At 45.1% G+C, this 19,407-nt stretch overlaps 1 protein-coding gene across 1 annotated transcript in view; it reads left to right on the top strand.

The window, feature by feature from the left end:
• The first annotated feature begins 986 nt into the window (after nt 1-986).
• Pla2r1 (phospholipase A2 receptor 1) overlaps nt 987-19,407 on the top strand; it is a 122,534-nt gene continuing 104,113 nt past the window's right edge. Inside the window, 1 exon segment of the mRNA XM_038335986.1 lies at nt 987-1,315. Coding sequence (XP_038191914.1) covers nt 1,192-1,315 — 124 coding nt within the window. The 5' untranslated portion in view covers nt 987-1,191.

Raw genomic sequence — 19,407 nt, forward strand, 5'->3', positions numbered from 1 at the left:
CACACACCTGACGCCTCCAGCCCCAGGCTCTCTCCATGGCAGAAGCGCACAGATCTGCTAGTTCCCAGAGTTCCACCGGAGAGCTGCCCAGACTCCTGTAAGGCCGAGCCCCTGTCTCACTCTGGCCTTCACTCCTGGCTATCAGTTCCAGGCAGAGGCGTGTTTACTGAGTCAGGCACTGTGCTACCTGTACTTGTAAGTTTTGCAATCGACAAAATACGTAAGAAACACAGGTCCTCCAAGATCATATCACCTGTTCTCCTTTCCCCAGCAGGTTCCCTCTTGCTGTCCTCTAATTCCAAGGTCTTGCTTAGGGTGGGTCTTGTTAATCCTGCTCCCTTGTGGGTTGAGTGCTTCCAGTGCAGTTAAGGCTGGTTATCTAAGTGGGAAGGGGAGCAGTTAGAAAGACTGCCTATGGTCAGGGTTTGGGGACTTGGTGTCTTGTATCTGTTTGTCGTTGTTTTATCTCTACTCATCTGGGGAGTAAGTTTTGCGGAGTTAAAGAGTAACGGAGATCCAGTCACCCACCTCTCTGGCTGGGTTTCTCAGTTCTACACTGAGATATTTTATTAGATAAAGATGCTCTAAAGAAGCAGAAGTCTAGGGTTATTTCTAAGTCAGGATAAAGCTAGATAGTGGAGATGCCTTCTAGTTACTCTCGGGCAATGTTGGAGACCAGGTAGGGCCCCCTAGGTGTCTCCTGTGTTCAGGGGCGTTCCAGGTCTGAGTTCACCAGACAGATCTTTTTATTCATCTGCCGCCCCCCAAACCCTTGCAAATCCGGAGGTTTCTTCTCCGGAAGAGGATCAGCTCGCTCACCCTCCGAGGGGGTGGGGGAGAGAGCAAACCCGAGTGAGAGAAGGTTGAGTACGGGTGGAGCAGGAAGGGCAACCACGGGACCTCCTCAGCCCTGCCTTCTTCGAACCCCAAAGGCAGGAGTGTTTGGGACTCCTCGGGGCCAGGTCCCTCTTCCTCCTCCCTCCCCAAGGCCCCGTGGGCAGGGCGGGGAAAGCTCGGCTATTTGTGTCTCCACGCCCAGAGCCAAAAGTATTCCTACTGTGGCGACAAGGGAGGCGAGTTCATCTCCAGGGCTCCTAGGTGGCGTAGTCCTCAAGAAGGGTGGAAGCTGCTCTTGCCTCCTGCACCGAAGTCCAGTGCAGGGGACACGATCGTGGCCACCTAGAGTGCCTGATGGTGCAATGGTTAGCAATGCTGCAGCTTCTTTGGATGCAGCAGCTGCTGCTGCTGCTGGGTGCCCACCCGGGCAGCGCCCAGGATTTAACTCTCACCCCGGAACCGGCCCTCGAGTGGCTAGGTGAGTGTCCCCAGAGCTGGAGTTGGGGCAAATTGGCACTCGGGAGTCAGGGGCGGGAAACGGATAGGGGTTGAGCAAGACGTACAAGTTTGTACTGTGGTCGCTAGTGTACTGTCCCGGGGCAGAAGGGACAGACCCAATCCGTATGGTCCCTTCGGCACTCCTATTGGCCTCCCAATTAGGGCGCGGCGAGAGGCAGGATCTCTGGGCGAGCGAGTCACAGGGAAGGGTGGAAATAGCTTCAAAATGCAAGCTGTGAAGGTCACCTTTTAGATAAAGCTGACGAGGAGCTGTCTAAATTTCTTTCCCTACCAAAGCGAGTATTTGGCTCGCCCTTGTACGACATCGTGTGTGCGACAGATGACCCCCAAACAGGCCTGTCTGCTCCGCCCCCTGGGCAGGCGGGGCACCGCGTTTCATCTCTCAGTGGGTTCGGCCGCCTTGAGGTTTGTACAGACAGACACAAACTACCTTCTGCTCCTCGGTTTCTCTAGGCTGAACAATGGATCTATAATATTCATGGGACCACTGAAAATTAAGTTGTACAGCCCAAAACACGTACACAAACTGATAAATTCAGCCTAAGTTTGAGCACCAACCACAGACAGTATGACTTGCCAGTGAACATGGAGGGAAACCCAAGGAAAGATCAATGCCTTCAGGGACCAGCTCAGGAGCCAGTCTCAGAGATGTGGAAGATGTGTCCTAGAAGGCGTGACTGTGTGGTGATAGAAGGCGATTATGTGACCTTAAACCAGTCGGAGCGTCCTGGCAGCTCCCACCCCCTCTGCCCTAGGAATACATTTGGAATAGAGGCATAAAGCAAGATGTAATCCAGATCTCTGTTCTTTTATTTTCCTTTCGATATATACACACATTTCTTTTTCAAAAGAGAATTTTTTTTCTGGGTTGTACTTCCTAGCACTCTCTAGGGGCTTTATGCCCACCATGACTAAATCACACCAACACTCCCGCAGCCCCAAGTTGGAAATGCTCTTCAAACATTGTTCAACTGAGTAGAACTCCCTCTCAGCACGCGCGTGCACAAACACATACATCCTGCATTTGGCTGCTTTGCATCTCAGCATCCGAATCTTGGGCTTAGATGGTAGGTCTCTCTTGTGAGAAAGACAAGTTGGGAACGAGCCACATATGGCCTATCTGGGGATCCTCCAGTCAGGGTCAGCACCCACCGTGAGCTAATCCTTTCTATATTTGGCAGACCCAAATCCTGGCCTGAGATAGTGGCTAATGACAAGGGCACTTTGAAAATAAGAATCGCCAATTCTAGGAGCTGCCTGCAAATCTGAAGTTCAGCGTTATGGGCAGAAAGATTGTCCCAGTGCAGGCACTGCAGTGGGTACGCTAAAGGTACAGGCATTCTGCACTCACTGCCATCCAGGTTCCCTTCCAGACCCTATCACCTGCACCAGCAGAACTGCAAGTGAATTGTAGGCAGATGTGACTCGATCTTTTATTAGCGAAGAAGGAAGAACAAAATATCAGTATTCTGGCAGAAACCTGAAAGAGTGTCTACGTCTGTCTTGGGGTTTCTATTGTTGGGCTAACCATCATGAGAAAAAACAACTTGGGGAAGAAAGGGCTTATTTCACCTCATAGATAACAGTCCATCATGGAAGGAAGTTAGGGCAGGAGCTCAAGCAAGGCAGGATCCTGGAAACAGGAGCTGATGCACAGGCCACGGAAGAGTGCTGCTTACTGGATTGCTCCCCGTTGCTTGCTCAGCCAAGGTGAGGGAGGCACCACCAGCAGTAAGCTGGGCCCTCCACAGAGTGGCATGTGGTGCCAGCCTGTGGCCTGCTTTTTCAGCTGAGATTACCTCTGCACAAATGACTCTCATCTGTGTCAAGTTGACATAAAACTAGCCAGACCAGCTGAAGTTCATACTCAAGTGCAGGAGCTAAGGAACAGCTGCAATGTACTTAGCCAAACATGTTTTGGAACGCCTCCCTTTCTCCTTGCTTCAGCTCCATGTTGATTTGCCTTTAGCCATGATTGGCATCCATCTAGCAAATGAAAACACAAATCGTTTTAGTTACATACTCATTAAGAGTGGGTTTATAGCGGCTGTACATAACAGGTTACATGCTCGCTAGTGTTCTGTGCATTCCAAGCACATACCAGCCCCGAGAGGCAAACGGTACTCTGTTGTACTGACTTGTCAATCAAAAATCAGTCAGTGTGTCGTATGGCAGTAGAGTCCATCGAGTTTCAGATTCCAGACTGAATTCAACCCCTGGGTATGATATCTGTACCTCGGTTTCCTCCTTTGTAAAACATAGCATCCCAAAATGGCGTGTATCCTCCTTTAATTGTAGGATCGTCATGGCACGTTCTTCCCCTGGCCGGTCCAGGCTGTTCTGGAAGTTCGGCCACCCTACATCCATCATTTCCTGTTCTCAGCACTGCACTTGGCAGATCGTGTCCTCCACTTCCATGCTGACTAAACCAAATGGCCTTTTGTGGTTGACTTCCCCTCACTGAGCCCTATCGTGTGCTAAAATTTGATAACAGCACTGTTCTGGTTAGTTTTCTCTTGCTATGAAGAAACCCTCTGACCAAAAGCAACTTGGGAAGGAAAAGGGTCTACACACAAGTCCCAATCCATTGTTGAGGGAAGTTAAGGCAGGACCTCAGAGAATGAACCATGGGGGAACACTGCTAGCTAGATCTCTGGCTGACTGGGGCTCACATTCATGCCTAGATAGCCTCATATGGCCCAGGACCACCTGCCTGGGAAGTACTATATCCCCTTATGGCCTGGGCCCTCCTTCATTAATTAGCAGTCAAGAAAATGCCTCATGCCCACAGACTAACCCAACAAACTCAACGGAAACGCTTTTGCCAGGTGATTCTAGGCTGCATTGTGTTGTCAAGTTGACCTACTATACTGGGAGGGCAAAAGGAGAATAAAGAGGGAGTCGAGCATCCCGAGGAAGGACAGGCAAAGTCTTTGCTAAAGGAAATTAACCAAGTGGGCATAAACACATTTTGAATCTACCCTGAAAGTTAAAAGCCGTAGCTGTGAAGTGGCCCTGGTCAGAGCAGAGTGGGAGAATTCCCTTCGTGGTACCCGCTCCCCAGATGCACAAATCCATCAGGCAAGGGTGCTTCTTCTGAACAATCAGTGCCAAGAAAAATGAGCATATGGCAACTCTGGGGTCATTATCTTCACCTTGAGCCCTGTCTAAAGCAAAGACAGTGGAACAAGGTGGGCGGCAGGAAGGGGGTGAGCAATGGCTGAAGGCCTCCCTGGTTTCTGTCTGATAAATGGCGTGTGCTCTTTCCCTGTGCAGTTTGGGGCCCCTCAGAAAGCAATCCCTGAGGTGTGCATTTCTTGCAGTGCAGATTGTCTGTTTGGTGGGTAGTTCTAGGAAGCATGGTAAGGGGGAGAAGAAATGAGCAGGGAAGGGAAGAAACCCACTATGGGCAACTGAGGTTCAATTCCACAGTGAGAAGACCCACTTAGAAGTCTCAGTGGGCCCACACAGGGACAGAAAACTGTGGCATTTTCCACTAACACATATCCATCCGTGCGTGTGTGTGTGTGTGTGTGTGTGTGTGTGTGTGTGTGCTGTCATTGTCATCCCCCACCCCCCGTTGATTGTCATTCCTGAGACGTTGATTCTTGGGTGTTTCTGGTCTTCCTGAAACACCATCTCTGTTGGTGCGTAGGTCTTGTCTGCAGATGAACAAGCACCAGGTTAGTAGATGTGAGCACAGAGCCAGCAGCAGCAGCTCCACGCCCCTGTATTGGGGAAATAAAACCAGGAGGGATAGACACTGTCTCCAAGAAGGCAAGACGCCAGAAACAGACACAGAAACACAAACAACCAGGAAAAGAGCAGTGGGTGGCAGGACAACAAGCCATGAGGAGAGCGCTGAAGGAATGCAGAGCAGGGACTGGCTGAGGAGCCAGCAGCCCACCAAAGGGGCTCCTGTCTTCCTAAGGAATAAGTAGGGGGTCGGCACATGAAGAAAGGGAGATACGGTATTGTGTCGTGTTTTATGTGAAAGCCCCAGAGCCCTGCACCAGCCACTGTCAAAGTTCAGTGAGTTGACAGCTCCTGGTGAGGCCTTACATTTGTGAGGAAAGAGGCCTGTTAAGGTCGCTGAGGCAAAGGGTGAGGCTCATCGTTAGTGTCCCGGAATCGTATGGAAACCCAAGAAATACTGGCCACTGGAATGAAGCACTCCCCTGCAGCCCAGCAAAGGCATTATCTGGAAAGTTAAGGTTGAGCTAAGTCAGTTCTAACAAGGAGCATCTAGTGTGGAATTTAAAGATGTGTGTGTGTGTGCATATATATATATATATTGGTTACTTTTTTATTTAACAATGAGTAAGTGAAAGGAGGTTGGAGAAGTTCATGAAGGGGGTGGGGTAGCAGACACGGAAAGTCCCATTTGGGAAATATAACCATTCTGGGTACCGGCGCCAAATATGTGTAGCTCCCACAGCTTCCTGGGAAGATGTGGTTGTGGGAGTAGTCATGAAAATGAACAGTAAGTGAGAAAAGAGATTTGAAGCAGAAATCAAGAAACCAACTGGCCAGAGTAATACTAGAGCCAAAGTCAAGAGTGTTGTGTTCACGGACATACTTCATACTATAATGCACAATACATATGAGATTTATGTATAACTAGATGTTTCATTTGAAAGATGCCCTTGCCCAATAGATCATACTGTTTTCTCTACTCTATACCATTGCATTGAATCTGTCATAGTGATTATGATACTAAATTCATTCCTATGTTAGAAGGCACAGCCACCAGTAGGCAAAGCACTGGGCTAGAGACTTGGTGTATCTGTGTGGAAGGTAAAGATTTTCAGATGAAGAGAACAGAGAGGAGCCTGCTTTTGCCAGAGTCATGGTGCACGTGAGGAAAAGTGGTTCAGGGCAGTAGGCCCCAGTAGAGGAAGAGAAGAGAGACAGCCACCTGGGAGAGCTCTCCGGAGAGGAGGCTGAGCGCCTCATCCTGGAGGCAGTGGTGGGGAAGAGTTATGACTATGATGTTCTCCCTTAGCACCGTTTCTGATACCTATAGAAATGCTCTCTTTACTGATCCTAGTAGTTTCCCACACTGGAGAGGACTCTGTGCCCATTTCTATGCCTCACTTTGAATCTCATTACACCGAGGTAGGCCACAGCAATCTATACCTTTCTAAGGGGGATGCTAGGTTAAGCAGCTTGCATCTCCAGGACTTAGAGAGCAGGGAGGGCTTCAGACCAACCGTGCATACATTGATTCAAAGTGTTGGGTGTGTCTCTGCGACCCCATGGCCTAGTCCAGTCTTTCTCCTACTCTGTACTTGGATCATGAAAATAAATTAATGGGTCTTCGTACTATCTGCAGCTCCTTGCTTTCAAATCCCACATGCACAAGTGAATATTTTTGTAAAGCAAAAATGTGCGAACTTGTTGATTTATACACCATTCTAGCAAACTCCTATGTCCTTAGGCAAAATGCCATTCTCCTAACCTGGAGATTGGGAGTTTAAACAAAAGCATGACCAGACAGACTGCCTTCCCTGGCCATATGTCACTCCAACCTCCTGGACCTCATTTCTCTCATCTCTGCCCAGCATCTTCAGCATCTCTCTCTTCATCTTTATCTTGTCAGACCTCCTGTGATTGGCTCTTTACCTCACTCACTTATTTTGCACAGTAACATAGATTTCCTGTTTGCCTGGTCCTTTTAACTCTTTGTCATTGTTTCAAATCTCGTCTCCCATTGTTCATTGTCATAGTATCAGATGCCACCCATGCAGGTTCCAAGCCAACAACTAGAAAGGTTAAGTTGCATGGGGAGTCCAGTCGTCCATGTGGTGACTCTTCTTTGACCTGACAATTCCCATATTTGTGTCGGATGTCCTGAAGCAGCATTGCGATGGTGCTATGTCCTTCTGAACTCAGCCCCATCCATTTGAGGGACAGATTTGAGACATCTGTGGACTGTTCCTTCCTTATGCCTTCAGAAACTCTCCTTGAAAGCTTTTTAGGAGAAAAAGAGCCGGCAAATAGCTTATAAGCATATATAAGTCATAGCTTGAACTGATTGAAATGAAAAGAAATATTATAATTTATATTATATATAAATTAAATTATAATTTTGAATAAACAAACCAAAGAGTACCTCAGAAATATTAGATTACCTATATTAGCTCTATGACATAAAGCCACTCAAAAAAATGAGCTCTGGTCACTTTCTGCTTTCATGAGTGGTCACATGACTTGTTAATTTATGTTACTTCCCAGACTACTGTTGTTCCAAAGGAATAGGTCATTACTGTTGTTGAAAATTTGCAAGGATGAAAATAAACAGGAAATTCAAAGAGATTATGTAACTATTATGTAACTATGAACATTGTTTTTTGTTTTTCACTGTCCTGACATCCAAAATTAAGATTTGTTTTCACTTGTATTGATGTTTCCAAAGTGTTGCAGATGACCAAGAGTATCCCCCGTGAGGAACCTATGATGCTAGGTTGAACCTTATTTTGCAGATGGGGAATCCAAGGCCAAGTCTCTTTTAGTCTCAAGCGTGTGTTCTGTAGCCTACCAGTCTTTTCTCCGTGGCACTGACTTAGCTCAAAGAAGACTGGGGAAGGATTCATGGGCATGTACCCAATGTAGTTTCTTGGAGTCCCGAGTTCAGAAGGGCCTCCAGCATACACTTTAATGCTCTGTAGTTCGGAGGTCTTAATCAATTTTATCTTTGAGTTTATGTGCGTTATATAAGTCTGATGGACAGGGGAGAACAAGCCAGAGGATCAGGATTCAATCCACCTGGCTTTTCTTCTCTGGGGTGGGTTCTTGACTACTTCCTCCCTGGTACATGCCCACAACAACTGCTATTTTCCACTTGGAATGACAAACATACAGCCCGGGGCCTGAGCGTGGACTGCTCGCTGGCCAGCACCTTCATCACATACCCTAAGAAGACTAAGTGGGAGCTGATTACCTATGTCCGATCTAGATACTAAATGTGTGTCAAGGAGTATTAAGGGATAAAGGGTAATCTTTGTGGGCCTGTCGGAAGGAGAGCTATTTCTCTTTTGTTAGCCAGGGATGCCTGTTCTTGTTTTGCATGGGAGTCTGCAAATAATCTAATAAGGAAGATGATGTATTAATTGCCCTTCTGCTGCTGTGGTATAACACCACAGCCAAAGGCAACGTAAGGAAAACAGAGTTCATTTGGTTTCAATGACAAGGGAGGTTTGGCAGCAGGAAGCTGAGAGATCACATCTTCAACTTCAAACACAAAGGCAAGACAGCAAACTGGAAGTGGGACAAAGCAACACATTGTCAAATCCATTGCCCAATAGCAGGTCTCCTCCAGCAAGGCCACAGCGCCTGCCAACAGTGTCATCCAGGCTTCTGTACACCTGAGTCTATGAGGGACATTTTTTATTTAAACTATCACAGATGGAGACCATCACCGTTTGAATTGGGCCCTCAACCCCCAATCATGTGGTAGAGTCCAAAGCCCCCAGCACCTCAGAACAAGAGCTTATTCAGGAAAAAAAACTGTTTTCTCAAAGGGAGACAAGTTCAAGTGAGTTAGTTAGCATGGCCCTAACCTTATGCAGTGGTGTACTCCTGGTAAGGGGAATTCAGGGTAAAAAAAAAACTGCATAGAAAACAGAGAGCTGAAGAAACTCACGAAGACATGGCAGATCTACTGCAATGACAGGGCTTCCTTCCCTCCCAGTCTCAGGAAAACCCAACCCTGCCCTGCTTGACCTCACCCTTCAGCCTCCAGAGTCAGGAGAAAATACATTTCTGGTGTTGACGCCACTCTGTTTGTGTTAGGAATATTTTCTAAGATGGCACAAAGAAATCCAATCAAACCAGATAAACCAAATTAAAATGCTCATGTTTAATAAATGTTGCACTCTTGTAGTGGGGAGCTGCGGGCCGGCTGCCTTCCACCACCCAGCTCCCGGCCGTCGGCTAGCTTATGCCCCAAAATAACAACACACAAATTGTGTTCTTTTAAATACTGCCTGGCCCATTATTTTCAGCCTCTTACTCACATCTTGACTAACCCATATCGAATAATCTGTGTAACACCACAAAGTGGTGTCTTACCAGGAAAGATTCAGCATGTCTGTCCTGGTGGCTGGCTCCATCACATCTCTCTCCCTGAGCAGAGGCATGGCAGTCTGTCTAACTCAGGAGAGGCGTGGCATCTGACTGAGCCATCTACCTCACTTCCTTCTTCCTGTTGTCTACTCCACCCACCTAAGGGCCGGTCTATCAGATGGGCCAGGCAGTTTCTTTATTAATTATCCAATGAAATCATCAGATAGATAGAAGACACACCTACATCATTTCCCCTTTTTCTGTTTAAACAAAAAAGAAAAGCTTTCACTTTAACATAGTAAAATTACATATAACAAAATAGTTATCAAGTAAGAATTACAGTTACAATATTTATATCTACTTTATCTTTTATCATAACTAAGGAAAACTATAACTATCTATTTATTCTTCAACTCCATCAAAGACTCCAGAAGGATATATTACCTAGGTGAACAAGAAGTAAGCTACTTCCAAAACTCTAGAAATCATAGAGACATCTTGCTACCTGGACAGTCACCCAAAGTTCTTTTGTACCATTGGGGCATCCATCTTCAGCCTTCAGGTCCATAGTTTCCAGCAGACATTTCCACGAAGCAGGAAATTTCGAAGGCAGTTCAGTCACTTTCTGCTGTGTCCTGCAGAATGTCTCACAGACTCTTTCATGAATCAGGAACCCCAAAGAATCATCTCACATTTAGGCAAGTTCAGCAGTCCTCTCTCTGTGGGTTCTTTGTGTCCAGTTTCTGCAACAGTCCAGGCAAGAGCAGTTTCTTGTGCAAATTGCTATCAATCTCCATAAGGAGCCTCTTCGATGCCCATCTTCCTCTTGAAGTAGATTGGTGCTGCCAGGAACAGACGTGTCTCATTGTCATGAAAAGTCCTAAGCTATTAAAACATTTAAATGCGATATTCTGTAGTCTTTGAAAGATATGAAGAATGCCTATGTAACTTAAAATATCTCTATATAGCTAGAAAATCTAACTAACATAACTATAGGTTTTAATATTATTGATAACTATCCATTAACAACCTATATACATTACATTTTTAAATGAACTACACAATCACAATACATTAATCAGTATCAGAAATACACATACATATAACAAAATTTACCTTAAATTTAAATCACTAAAGCAAAATCCATATCAATGCAAATTATTCATCTCCATATCATATCCCCCTTTAAATGTAAAAAAAAACATTTATAAACAATATTTGGGAACATGGGCGCAGTTATTTCTCTCCAAACTGCTTCCTGCTGAATGGGGGCGCTGTTAATCAGATCTTCATGGTGTAACGTGTGCCAGGTTCATCTCAGTCATCAGTTGGGTGAAGTAATTTTCTGAAGGTGTTCACTGCAACCTTTCAGGAGGGCGTGGTCTATCATACCATATTGGGATAGATGCAATCCATAGGGTCTTATTTTCTGTAAAAACAAAAGAAGAATCTCTTTTCCAAAGTATTATATCCTTAGATCCAAATTCTGAAGTCAAGGTATTTTCAAAATACCTATGTTGTATTAGTTCAGCAGCATTTACAAACAAATATCTATTAGCAGCTGTTGCTTCTTCCTCAGCATTCAAACAATTCAAAGAGAGCATAATAGCACACAGTATCAAGGTTCTCCGTATATTTTCCATCTTTGTGCAGTTTTGTTTTAACCTCTATTTCGTTTATTTTTACTTTTACTTTTTGAGACAGGTTCTCTGTATATCATTGTCCTGGAATAACTCTGTAGATTAGGCTGTCCTTGAACTCTCAGAAATCCACTTGCCTCTACTTCCCAAATGCTGGGATTAAAGGTGTATGCTACCACACCTTGAACTCACAGAGATCAGTCTGTCTCTGCCTGCCAGGCATTGGGATTAAAGGTGTGTCCTGCCACACCTTGAAGTCACAGAGGTCAATCTATTTCTGCCTCCCAAGTGTTGGGATTAAAGGTGTATACTACCACACCCAACTCCTTTCTTTCTTCCTTTTTTACCCTAAGAACTTTAACCTTTAGCATGCATATATTTTTAACACAGTATAAATCATTTAGAGGTTTTCTTTGTTTTTAAATCTCTCTTTAGTGTATCTCTCTCTCTCTCTTTTTCTGACCACACGAGTCTTTAATTTACCAAGCAATATAAGTAGGATTAAAGCCGTGGCTTTGACAGCTAGATCCAGCCCATTCCTCAGCTTTCTGCGATTCCACCCTTGTGGCTGAGGTACGGGCTGTAGCCATGTTTATCACCACAACTCTGTGGCGGTTCAAGGTCCCTGCCAGCAAGCAAGCTGCAACAGTGTCAAACAACAATCAAAAGCTCCATAGTCAGGACCGCCTGCTTGAAAGAGTCAGAGTTTGCCCTGGCAGGATGGCCCAGAAATCTGGCATTTTAAAACAGCACAGCTTTTTTCCTGCTATGGCTGAAAACTGAAAAACACACGTTCAGACCCGAGAAATTGCTGCTACCAATAAGCCATGCTTTACTCTATTCTTTCCCAAGCTTTCTCAAGCTTTCTGTGGATTCAGTTATCCACGTTGAGCGCCATTCTGTAGTGGGGAGCTGCGGGCCGGCTGCCTTCCACCACCCAGCTCCCGGCCGTCGGCTAGCTTATGCCCCAAAATAACAACACACAAATTGTGTTCTTTTAAATACTGCCTGGCCCATTATTTTCAGCCTCTTACTCACATCTTGACTAACCCATATCGAATAATCTGTGTAACACCACAAAGTGGTGTCTTACCAGGAAAGATTCAGCATGTCTGTCCTGGTGGCTGGCTCCATCACATCTCTCTCCCTGAGCAGAGGCATGGCAGTCTGTCTAACTCAGGAGAGGCGTGGCATCTGACTGAGCCATCTACCTCACTTCCTTCTTCCTGTTCTGTCTACTCCACCCACCTAAGGGCCGGTCTATCAGATGGGCCAGGCAGTTTCTTTATTAATTATCCAATGAAATCATCAGATAGATAGAAGACACACCTACATCACACTCTCGGGTGGCCAGGGGAGCATGGCAAGGGGGGGCGGGATCCATGAAAACCCAAAAACCACGTGTTCTTCTTTCCAGCACAAGCATAAATAGCGTGGGGGAATGGTCCTGACCCTCCCCGGGGAGGGGTCACTGCTTGGCAGGCTGGGAGTTAGAGTCCAAGGCAGGGCAGCTGCCAGGCCAGGGGCTTCCATTCATCCCAGACTTCTTGGATATAAGGGTGTGACTTTTGACCAAAGAGTTTGTGGCAACTAATACAGATACAAACAACCCTCCCCCATGTTACATTGTATTTGCCTTCTAAACACCTACCTCAAGTTTACATTAATTTTGAAGCAGGCACATTCTAAAGGTATATTATTAGTCAGGTCAGTATAAACTCTTCTGCCTTTAGAGAGGTCATTTGCATTTCCCAAGTTGGGGTTTTTTGTTTTTTGTTTTTTGTTTTTTCTCCGTTGACAGTGAAGCTGTTTTCTGTTTGCTTGCTAGGTTCAGTCTGTATCATTTCCCCCAGGGCTTTAATATTCAGGCATTTGGGCAGGAAGTTTAACGATCCTACTGTGTCCTGCTGTAACTTGCCCTTGTAAGCATGCTCCCTGGTGACTAAGATGTGTAGTTTCAACACAGGCTGTAAGAAGATAACAGAGCCATGGTGAATAATGATTTCTTACCCCAGTGATGTCTGCTGGATACTTTCCTTTTAGATGATGGCAAGATGACGCAGGAATAGGTTGAAAATGGAAGGGAAGAAACATGTTCCTAGCTCAGTTTTAAATCTTATTTGTAAGATATAGAATTATGACGAAGAGCCTGGCTGGGGGCTTGGAGAGAGGAGGGAGAATGGTCCAGGCTGGCTGAGACTGTCAAAAGCAGCCTAAATGGTTACCGCACCTGCAGGGGTTGATAACAGGCAATTTGAAGCCTCACAGAGTGTACCCAGTGGAGCTGATTAAGCTGGGTTTTGGTTTCCCCACTTGTGACAAAGGGCATTGTGTGCCTTCTGGGACCTGGACTGGTGATTTGGGGAGATTAGAGAGAAAGGGGACAAGAACACATAAAAGATTTAGCAAGAGGGGACCCATGGGCCTGGGGAGGTGGTGATTATTCAGGTTTACAAGCAGCTGGGGAATAAAGACACCTTGAATCAAGGACGATGCTAGGTCAGGGAAGGAAGGAAGTGCTGAGGGAGGAGGAGCTGAGAGAGAAAGAGTGTTGTGGCTTGGGGTTTCTATTTTGTTTTATTTGTTTGCTTTCTGCACTTAAATAACTTGTTAGTTGATTTAAAAAGGCAGTTGACAGGACCCCAAGGGCTGTTAAAAAGTTTACATAACACTCAGGCAATTTGAGATGAAATGTGCACTTATGTGCAGAGAGGCGTGGCAAAGACCGTCTCCCTTGACCTTCTCTTGGGTATCCACATCCATTCTGTGGAGAACCAGGCAGGGGTCCTGGCTGTGAGCACAGGCCGTTCCTCACTTCTGGATTCCAAAGTCATGTGGAAGAGAAACAGACTTCTCTACCCCAGAGCTACGTGGAGTTTGGTTCAACAGCTTACAACCCCCTTCCTGCTACAGAATCACAAGCATGAGGCTGGGTCTGAATCCCTGCGCTCACTAGGATGCAGACAAACCCAAATACTGGAGGTCGATACAGCAATAATACATCTCCGGAGAGAAGATGCCCACCTCCAGACTAGCTACAGGGTCATGCTTTTCCCATTTATCTCCACACCCTTCAGTACTCAAAGATAGTGTCAGAGAGGCTGGGGGATGGGTTAACAGGTATGATGTTCAAACGTGAGGGACTGGAGTTCGAGTCCCCACATGAAAGAAACAAGGTGTCGTTGCATGTGTCCTTGTAACTCCAGCACTGGGGAAGTAGAGTGGGAAGAAACAGAAGGATCTCTGGGGCTTGTTGGCTTCCAACCTAGCTCTAGGTCAACCAGAGACCCCATCTCAAAGGGGATATAGTTGAGAACGGCAAAGCAGGGCACCCAACTTCTTTGGCCTCCATTAATACCTCAGACACAAGTGCTCATGCATATACCACACATATAGATCATCACACACGCACGCACGCATGCACACACACGTGCTCGCACACACACATACACATGCATGCGCGCACACACGCACAAAATAAACTGACTCAAAGAGAAGATGCAGGCCCGCATTTGAGGCCAGTGGGTGATGCTTGGGTGGATGGAGTCAAAGAGACTTCAAGCCTGGGGAACTGGGAAAGGAGATTGACACTGGGCACAGTTCAGAAGCTATGACTTCTTAGTAGTTTGTCTTAAGCATTGCACTTGGTGTGAACTGTGAACTTGAACTTGCCGTGCACTCTCCAGACATAGAGCAGCACAGAGGCCAACTTCCTTATGGAATTGCCTGCTGTATATAGAGAGACCTTTGTGTGCCTAAAATGCCACCATAGCATGGGATTTTTTTTAGAACTCTGTTTTGTTGTTGCAAGCGGTGTTTGCTAAAAGTGTTGATGATGCCATTCAGAGAATTAGCAGTTCAAAGCTTGTCCTGGCCATGCTATGTCTTCATGCAGCGGTTTCTAAGAGAAGAGCTGTCTAATCCAGGAGACACTAAAGACAGGTAGAATTAGAAAGCCCTCAAGAGACACTTCCTACAGGTGCCTCTAGTTGGCGCAAGAAGGATTCAATTCTACTTTAACTCTTGTTATGGCGCAGTGGTCTTGACAGGGTTCATTTTCTCTGATGGTTAAAGAATTAAAAGGCAGGAATAATCTACGCTGTTAGAGGTTACAGCTGAGATATTCTCAAGCATGGGCATCAGTCGGTGAAGGAAGACTTTACTGATAGATGAGAGAACACACACAGAAAGACCCTCCTCAACGCAGACAGGGGACTCAGAAATTGAAGTCCAACTCCCCCCTTTTTTTTAAGTCTTTGAAGGCAGGGTCTTCCTCCCCTAATTTAGGATTGGCCAGTTTGAAGAGAGATAAGATGACTGATAGGTTCTCAGCTGTTGTGTAAACACGCCCCCACACAGCTTTGAACTTGCTAGGTCCATCCATCAGCAGCCAGAGAAAAAGCCCAAAGGCCTTTGTTTTACAATGACAAGCTTTAGTCTCAGGTCAAGAGGGTGAACCAGCCATTTTGGGAGCTCACCATCTTTTTTTGGCACCTAGTCCTGGTCCCTCTCCCTGTCTCTCTGCCTATCAGGGAGACAGTCCAATTCCTACTCCCTCACTCAGACCTCAAGGAGTTGGGAGACATCTGCTAGCCATTTGAATACATGAAGTCAAAAATCTTAGCCAGTACAAGTACATGTTGATGCGAAAACCACAGTTCTCATCATAAAGGGAATAAGAGACAGTTTATTCTGGAGCTATTTTGAGTGGCCATGACCTGGGAACACAGATTTAGGGTTATGGCAAATCCCACCAGTTTCCCAGCTTTGTTTCTTGTTTGTTTGTTTTTGGTTTATCTATTTATTAGTTTTATAGAAAAAAGAAAATCATAAATCAAGGAAGGTTTAAAATACATCGGTGGGCACACTAGAGAAGCAGATGGGAGGAGCGCTTCTAAAGCCTCAAGATGTTCTCTGATGACTTAGCTGTAGGGTCGGTGGACACTAGCGTTAATGGCTTCTAAGAGGTTTTTATTTGTTATAACAAGGTGTTAGCTCAGATACAGAATGGGGCTATGGATGGCTGTTCCATAAGGCTAGAACTAGCCCAAGATAAAGTAACTAGCCTCGGAACCTACAAAATCCCAATCTCTACAGTACTGAGATTCCAATCGGCTATCAGTCTCGGCAGACACAGCCTCCTCCCCGGGGTTGTTTTGTTCACAGCCAGACACAGCTTCTTTTCAGGAAGTTCTGTTCACCTTTCTAGAATCCTCACATAGTGTTCAGCTTTTTGTTGCTGTATGAAATAGCCAATATTGTGAGTTATAAAGACGTTAGTTTAATTAAGTTCATGGCTCTAGAGGTTCAACAGCATGGAGCCAGCGTCAGCTCAGCTCTAGCAAGAAACTCACTGCAGGTAGCATCACAATGGCAGAAGTATGAGTAGGGAGCAGGCAAGACAGGAAATTGGGGATGGGGGTGTTCAGTTTTACTGGGAGTGATTAGTTTTACTTTTTTTGTTGTCTATGGTGATTGAAAATTTTGCTGGGTATAGTAGTCTGGGCTGGCGTCCGTAGTATCTTAATGTCTGTATAATGCAATACCTTCTGGCTTTCATTATTTCCATTGAGAAGCCATGTGTAATTCTGATAGGTTTGTCTTTATATGATACTTGACCTCTTTCCTTTGCAGTTCTTAATATTCTTTTTTCTGAATGTTTAATATTTTGATTATTATGTGGCAAGGGGATTTTTTTTATCCAGTCTATTTGGTGTTCTGTAAGCTTCTTGTATCCTCATAGGTATATCTTTCTTTAGGTTGGGAAAGTTTTCTTCTATGATTTGTTGAATATATTTTTTGTACTTTTGAGTCAGACTTCTCCTTCTTCTATTCCTATTATCCTTAGGTTTGGTCTTTTTATGGTGTCCCATATTTCCTGGATATTTTGTACTAAGCTTTTGTTAGATTTAATGTTTTCTTTGATCAATAAGTCTATTTCCTCTAGTATATCTTCAGTGCTTGAGATTCTTTCTTCCATCTCTTGTATTCTGCTGTTTATGCTTGCACTTGTGATTCCTGATCATTTTCTCGTATTTTCCATTTCCATAATTCCCCCTGGCTTGTTTTTTCTTTATTGTCTCTTTTGGTTTTCAAATCTTGAATCATTTCTTTCATCTCTTTGATTGCTTTTTCTTGGTTTTCTTTAGGGGATTTGTTGATTTCTTCCAATTGCTTGTCTTTTCCTCCATTTCTTTGAGGGAATTTTTCATTTTCTCTTTAAGGGCCTCAAACATTCTCTTAAAGTTATTTATAGGTCATTTTCTTCTGCTTAATGTATATTGAGGTGTTCAAGTCTTGCTGTTGTAGAACCCCTAGTTTTTATTGCTGTTGTGTTGCTCTTTGTGGTGTTGAATTTGCTCTTACCTTGTCTACCCATCTTTTCCTCTGATTGGTGTAGTTGGGGTTGTGTCTCTGGTGATCAATCTTCCAAGTGTCAGTGGATCCTAGGCTCAGATGGTTGCTCCTCATTGCAGCCAGGGCCATGGTTCCAGTCACTGTAGGGGTCACTTGCTGTTCCTGGAGGTCACTTGATGCTCCTGAGTGTCACTCTGCAATTCTGGGGGTCATTTGGGTCTGCTACTACAGAGGTCGCTGGCTTGGGTCTGCTTCTGTGAAGGTTCCTGGCTTGCCAACATCTCCTATCCAGCTATGCTGTCATCGCCCAAAGGCTAACTATTGTCATCATCTCTGAGCTGTGTCCAGGGCATCCAATCTCTTTGCAGGATCCCTTGGTTGGCCACCAGTGTATCTATGGACTCAGTCCCCTGCTATTATGAACACTGAACACCATGTGACAAACAGAGGCAACTGTCTAGAACCAGTACACACCTGTGGTTACAAATATCAGGCCCCTAGTCAGAATTTCGTGGGTGAAAATATGAGGACTGTGATCCTTTGATATTCAAGACCAAAATGATGCCATTTACCTCTGGTTTCCACTGCATTGGACTTCTGTTAGGTAAACTTAAGTTTGGCCTTGAGTTACAATCACCTTCAGCCCTGGCACTCACTCCTGAGGGCAACACTCTGACTTAGATGCCTTCCATCAGCAGGTTCCCAACAGTTCAGTCACTGCATGCTTGCTCTTGGAAATTTCGAGTTCATGTTCTTCTTTCTAAATGCTTTGACAGGATATGCAAAAATAAACCACAGTGGAATACTGTCCTCAGTAAATTTTGAACTTGTATCCTAAGGCAAAGGGAATTTGGAAGAGAAACAGGGAATGAATGGTTCAATTAGATTAGTTGTCCTAGCTGACTCTGAAGGTCATGGGTCTGGGTTTACGGGTGAATCTTGTCTCCTCTGCTAAACTCAGGTTCCACCTAGGGCTGTTCAGCTTATCTTCCCTGGAAGGTGGGCAAGCACATGTATCCACATGCTCCCTACCTACATGGAAGGGAGTCCCATCTGCTTCCTACTGACAGCGTGGGGGGCTCTGTTAAGTGTCTTTTTGTGTGGTCTATCTTCTTTGTCCTGGATTTATTTTAATTACTTATTGTCACAGGCTCGTTTTGAGTGTGACTGTAGTCATGTTTCTTCAGTGCTGATGGTCTTCCTTCATTATACTAGCTAGGGCAATTCTCCAAGATCCCAGAACACACAGTTTGATAGTTTTCAGGGACAGAGAGACTAAAAATTCTTGGCCTCCAGGCCCATCCCTCCCACATGGCTGGCACCAATGAGTGCTTTTGGAATGAGTAAGTGAATGAAGGGCCACCTGCAGTCATGAAAAAAGTATCTTTTTTTTTTTTTTTTTTTTTTTTTTTTTTTTTTTTTTTTTTTGGTTTTTCGAGACAGGGTTTCCCTGTAGTTTCTAGAGCCTGTCCTGGAGCTAGCTCTTGTAGACCAGGCTGGCCTCGAACTCAGAGATCCGCCTGCCTCTGCCTCCCGAGTGCTGGGATTAAAGGCGTGCGCCACCACCGCCCGGCAAAAAAGTATCTTAAGATGAACAGTTGATCAAGCCAGGGTTCCTGCTCCCTGCTTAGAAACTCAGAAGGGAAAAGCAGGTACTATTTTACCTGTGCTTTAAAGAATGTTAATTAGCTTGTAGGTTCCTTCTAATAATCCATACTTCTCCTTCACCCAAGTTTATAATTAGGAAGGGAAGAACGTAACACTTCCCTGCAAAGATATTTAGTAATTCAGGCAATACTTCATTAATCATTTAGTCGCTGTTCAGGCAGAACTGATGCCCTTGACATATATAATCAATCTTGATTCCTCCCACACTTGATTTCCATCCTCCCTGAAATCCAGCAACTGCACACATTAAGGATTAGTGGCCTTTTTCCACACTGCAGAAATTTTAGGGACAAGTAAGATGTGCACACAGTAGCAACTC

The sequence above is a fragment of the Arvicola amphibius genome, chromosome 7 (genome assembly GCF_903992535.2).
Source record: "Arvicola amphibius chromosome 7, mArvAmp1.2, whole genome shotgun sequence".
NCBI lineage: Eukaryota > Metazoa > Chordata > Mammalia > Rodentia > Cricetidae > Arvicola > Arvicola amphibius.